At 39.5% G+C, this 4,848-nt stretch overlaps 1 protein-coding gene across 3 annotated transcripts in view; it reads right to left on the bottom strand.

Annotated features, from left to right (window-relative positions):
- Positions 1–4,848, bottom strand: part of cmtr1 (cap methyltransferase 1) — a 16,033-nt gene that overhangs the window by 8,268 nt on the left and 2,917 nt on the right. For all 3 annotated transcript variants that reach the window (XM_014011553.1, XM_014011551.1, XM_014011552.1), the window contains exons 4-12: positions 3,954–4,112; positions 3,778–3,870; positions 3,617–3,688; positions 3,295–3,389; positions 3,052–3,124; positions 1,218–1,416; positions 1,001–1,119; positions 822–918; positions 594–726 (exon numbers count right to left, since the gene is read on the bottom strand). In XM_014011553.1, coding sequence (XP_013867007.1) covers positions 594–726; positions 822–918; positions 1,001–1,119; positions 1,218–1,416; positions 3,052–3,124; positions 3,295–3,389; positions 3,617–3,688; positions 3,778–3,870; positions 3,954–4,112 — 1,040 coding nt within the window. The remainder of the gene's footprint in view (positions 1–593; positions 727–821; positions 919–1,000; positions 1,120–1,217; positions 1,417–3,051; positions 3,125–3,294; positions 3,390–3,616; positions 3,689–3,777; positions 3,871–3,953; positions 4,113–4,848) is intronic.

Here is a 4,848-nt window from a genome sequence, read left to right on the forward strand (position 1 = left end):
ATATAATAATAATAATAATAATAATAATAATAATAGGTAAACTAAACATGTGCATTTTATAATTTTGAGATATTTAGCTTTTTCAGCCATGTTTTTCTCTTTTAAAATGAATAGTTATCTTCAACATCATTAAAACCCATCAAATTTTTCATAATTTGATGGGTTTATTTAACTTCTTTGTGCTAATTTTATCTTCTATTTTGCTGATTTTAATGTTTTATTTTTAGCTATCATTTTGACCTTTTCTGCTATTCAATGTTTTGGTGCTTCATTCTGCTATTTTAAGCTTTTTATGCTTCTTTCAGCTGCTTTGTGGTAATTGCACCTGTTTTCTGCGTTTTCCGCTACTTTTTAGCTAATTTGAGGGKTTTTTTCCGAGCAAATTCACTTTAGTGATTTTTTTTTCAATTTCTTAGTGCTTAATTCAGCAAACGTTCTTTGTGCTAATTTCAGCTACTTATTTTCAACTATTCAGCAAAACRCATTCACACTGCATGTTCACAGGAAATGCATATTCTCTAGTTATAATAAATGTTGATGGTAAAAATATTTCACTTTGGCCTCCGAAATGTTATTTGCAATAAACAGCCCACCTCTCAGAGTTGGCGGGCCGACTGGTGACGGGTTTGAAAAGTGAGACCCTGTCGAAGCAAAGGTAGAGCAGGTAGACCAAACCAACACTGAAAGGAGTGAAGAGGTCAAAGGTTTTACAGACAAAGTGGCCGCCTGGAGGTAAAGAGAGAAAATCTATTTTACTATAAAAAGGAACACAGATTACATAAATGGACAAACGAGTTGTTTGTGAATAAACATGCACATACCTGTCCTAAGTGTAGAGAGAGCTGTGAGGAACTGACAGAGAAGCAGCTGTTTGGAGAGAATCTCCTGCAGGTTCTCCTGGCCCTCCACAGAAAAACCCTACCAAAGACACAGATCAGACCCAACTCATCCAAACAATCAGGTCACGCTGAGACTTTATCACAAACTTCAAAAGTCTCACCCCATCTGCCATGAGGAAGTGCAGCCCTCTTCTGTCTGTATTTTCCATCACAAAGTTACGGAACGCAGTCACGTTTTCAGGCCGAGTGATGTCACCATCTCCATCCACTCCGCCCTCACCTGAGACACACGAGGTCAGTCTTTGAATCATTCATCACCTGGAACCGAACCTGTCTCTCTTCTGTCTTTGCTGCGACATGAAGGTTTTAATGGCGCACCGTAGTAAGGCTCGAACAGCTCGCTCGGAGCAGCGTAGAAATCTTCCAGTTTGAAATCACAGGGACCTTTCAGCGTCATGCCGAAGCCTTTGGCGTGCCAACGTCTCTTCCACAGGATGTACTCTGAAAAGCCTCCAGGTCCGGCGCAGACGTCCCCAAAGTACAGAAGCTCCCCTTCACGGTCTTTGGTCAGGGATTTCTGCAAGGCGGGAAAGGATTTGCCTCATTATCTGTTTATGTGACATATTAAATGTTCAATACAGAAGCTACACCAGGGATGGGCAACTAGTGACCTGTGGGCCACATCCAGTCCACAAGGGACATCCCTATGGTCCGCTGATGAGGCCCCGCCCCCAATTTTTTCCCTTAATTTTTTTATTACTTAAACAGCAGTTAAAACTCTTAGAATCTACAAGTTGCATTGAATGTTTTATAAGTTAAATAACCCTTTTTTTTGCAGAATTTCATAGTAAAACCTGTGTGTCGCCACTACAACATGCTGTACAAAGCTAAGTATGAGACGTTTACTGACGTCGGACCGTTGGAAATTACCGACATAATTTACATTTGTCCGGCGAAAAACTTAAAATCATCAGACATGTTAACCTACATGCTTCTGAAACCTAGCAAATATATTATTTACATTGAAAATCCCTGCGGATTTGTGTGTCCCACTAAAAAAATGTCGGGGCAGACGTCTCCGCCGGACATTTTTTTCAGTAGAACAAAGGAGATTGTCAGTGATTGGTTGGCTGCTGCAATGCGTTCTATCCAGGATTTTGATTGGTTTAGGCACCGGAAGCCCTAAGGATGTCATCAGGCTACAACGAGGTAAGCTAATTCTTCAAATTTTTTATAAATTTGTGGATGTTTTCTTGTGTTTCTGGTGATTTTTGTTGTTTCAGTATTATTTCTTACAAGTATGTGACAACTCCTAATACTTTTCTGATTATTTCTGATCAATTCTGTTGGTTTATTCGATTTTTTTCGAGCAGCCTGAGTAAAACCTGTGGTAGAAAATTAAAAATCATTTATAAATATTTTTACTACTACTCCAGCTGATCACAGCAATACTGTTTCCTCTCTTGTTTTCCAAGCATGCTTACAAAAATGGGACCTCAAGGCCACCAAGTTTGAAACCAAGCCAAACTACAAAAGAAAGAAAAGTATTAGGAATGAGGAAATCAACACAGGAGAAGAAGGTGAGGAAGATGTGGAGTAGTTGCCACTACAGCTTCTACTGCAGCGACTGTCTGAGGAGGACAGGGATGTGCCAGATTGTAGTGGTTCAGATGATGATGCTGATCAYGAGAGCTTTGATGAACAGGACTTTGAGACCAACTGTAGGAAACTAGAGGACTACTGCTGCTGCACTTTCGATTTGAGTGCCTCTTTTGAGGAAAGATTTACAGTAATTTCAATAATTCTGAACTGTAATCTGATATTTATTGCTAATAAAAGTGTTTTCAGTTCACATGTGAATCTTTATTATATCGATAAAACTCCTATACGTTGAAAGCACAGTGAAAATAATGCAAATGTCACTACAACATCTGTATACATCGTCCTATGGGATTCAAAAATGTCCTGCGTGAGACACTCATGTCTGCCAATTTATGCAAACACTGCATAAATTGTTACGATTGTTGCGCACACATTTGAGCATGAAATGTTAAGTTACTGCACTGTATATTGGTTTAATAAGCATATATATACACAAACACTTTTAAAAAGGTAGTTTTATTACATTTGGATCGGTGTGCAGCACTATGTGGCCCTCTGGTAGTGTCAACAAAACATTKTAGCCCCTTCCATCCCTGAACTACATACTCACCCCTTGAGAATCCTTTGGATTGGTGAACATATAGTCAAAGCAGTGGTCGATGTTGGCCATTTTCATTGCTGCTCTAAACAACACAAAGCAAAAAATAAATAAATACAACAGTAACAAACACGTCACAGAATAATTATAACACCATATGTAAATTAAATAGCCTCATAACAGCCAAGTACAACTAAAAGAGTAAAATATTATTATTATCCACACGGGTTTGGAGTTCAGATTTTAAACTCTGACCTGTTGAGGAAGATACCTCCTCTGATCGTTTCATATGGGTTGGAGCGTGTCCGAGCTCGCCTCATCTCCTCACCCTCCAGATCATCAAATACTGTCTAAACGTCAAACAAAAATGAAAGTTGACTTGGTGAGGTTTAATAGTTTGAGGCTTTAACACGAAAACAGGTCTGCAAAAGGAGCTCCTAAAACCATGATCTAAACAAGTATTTATTTGAGATAATAATAAATTACAAACTATTTATAATAATTTTTGCATTGTCATTTCTTGAATTAAGACAAACAGAAGCTTAGGTTCTAACAAGTGTTTTATGTAGTAACTCACTTTGCACCGTAGAAGAGTGTGCAGGAGATCTTCTGTGCAAAACTCAGTTTCATCTTCAATCTTATGTTTTCTCTGAACAAAGTAAAAAMAAACAAACAAATACATTTAAAAACATATTTTGCCATCATATCTCTCCAAACGTGTTCACGCTGATAGAGCACCTGTTCAAGACTCATCCAGTCCCTCAGCTCATCCGCATCTGGGATCTCTGTAGTGCATTCTGGGAACCATTCTACTTTCTCTACTGCACTGGGCTGTGAAGACCAAAAAAGAAAAAAAAAGATCAGATTTTAAACCAAGAATTCTACTTGAAAATAAACCACTTGGTTTTGCCAACCTCAGGTTCATCTTGCCAGTCGACATTGAGTTCTCCCTGAAAACCTTGCAGCGTGAGGCCCAGACCCCTTCTACCACGCTGGGTGGAGGCCTCCACAATCTCCTTTCGCCCCTGACCAAACTTCCCCAGACCCTCGCCTTCTCTGAAGCCCATCTTGGCCTGGAGGTAGAAGATTTGTTTAGAAAATACAGAAAAAACAAACAATGGGCCTCATGCAAGAACCGTTCGTACGCAMAGATTTGTTCTTAAGTTGTGCGTACGAGTGATTTAGGAGAATTTGTGGCATTCACCAATGTTTTCATATTCTATGATTTCTTTCAGATACGAACAAAATTCACGAGTGGTCCAGACCTGTCGTATATTTTACSAGCAGTCAGTCTGCTGTTATCCAGACGGGTTTTCCTCCCTAATAACTTTATATTTCATTAGTTTGAAGATATTTTGAGTTGAAAATAAATCACACTCCATAATTATCTTAATAGGCTATTCTGCTTGAATTAGAGTTATAATTTTAAATGTAATAATTTAGACTAATAATATAAATTGTCCGTCGGGCCGGCTTATCCAGTATTGGGTGCGGGGGCAGCAGCAAAGAGACCCCCTCTCCCCAGCGACACTTTCCAGCTCGTCCTGGGGGACTCCAGGACGTTCCCAGGCCAGAGGGGATACATAATCCCTCCAGCGAGTCCTGGGTTTTCTCCAAAGTGCCAGACTTATTTTGAAAACATTTTAAAATGCTTATTTCAAACCCGCATCTGAGACCACCTGCGACAGCGGAGCGCGTGCGCGTGGGGGGAGGGCATACGGTGTGCAGCACTGTGTCTTCTGAATAAATGAAAATGATTTAACACAGTTGTTTATACTTTTAGCAGCTCTTTTTTTATTCCACAGCTGA

This window comes from Austrofundulus limnaeus, unplaced genomic scaffold (genome assembly GCF_001266775.1).
Source record: "Austrofundulus limnaeus strain Quisiro unplaced genomic scaffold, Austrofundulus_limnaeus-1.0 Scaffold82, whole genome shotgun sequence".
Classification (NCBI taxonomy): Eukaryota; Metazoa; Chordata; class Actinopteri; order Cyprinodontiformes; family Rivulidae; genus Austrofundulus; species Austrofundulus limnaeus.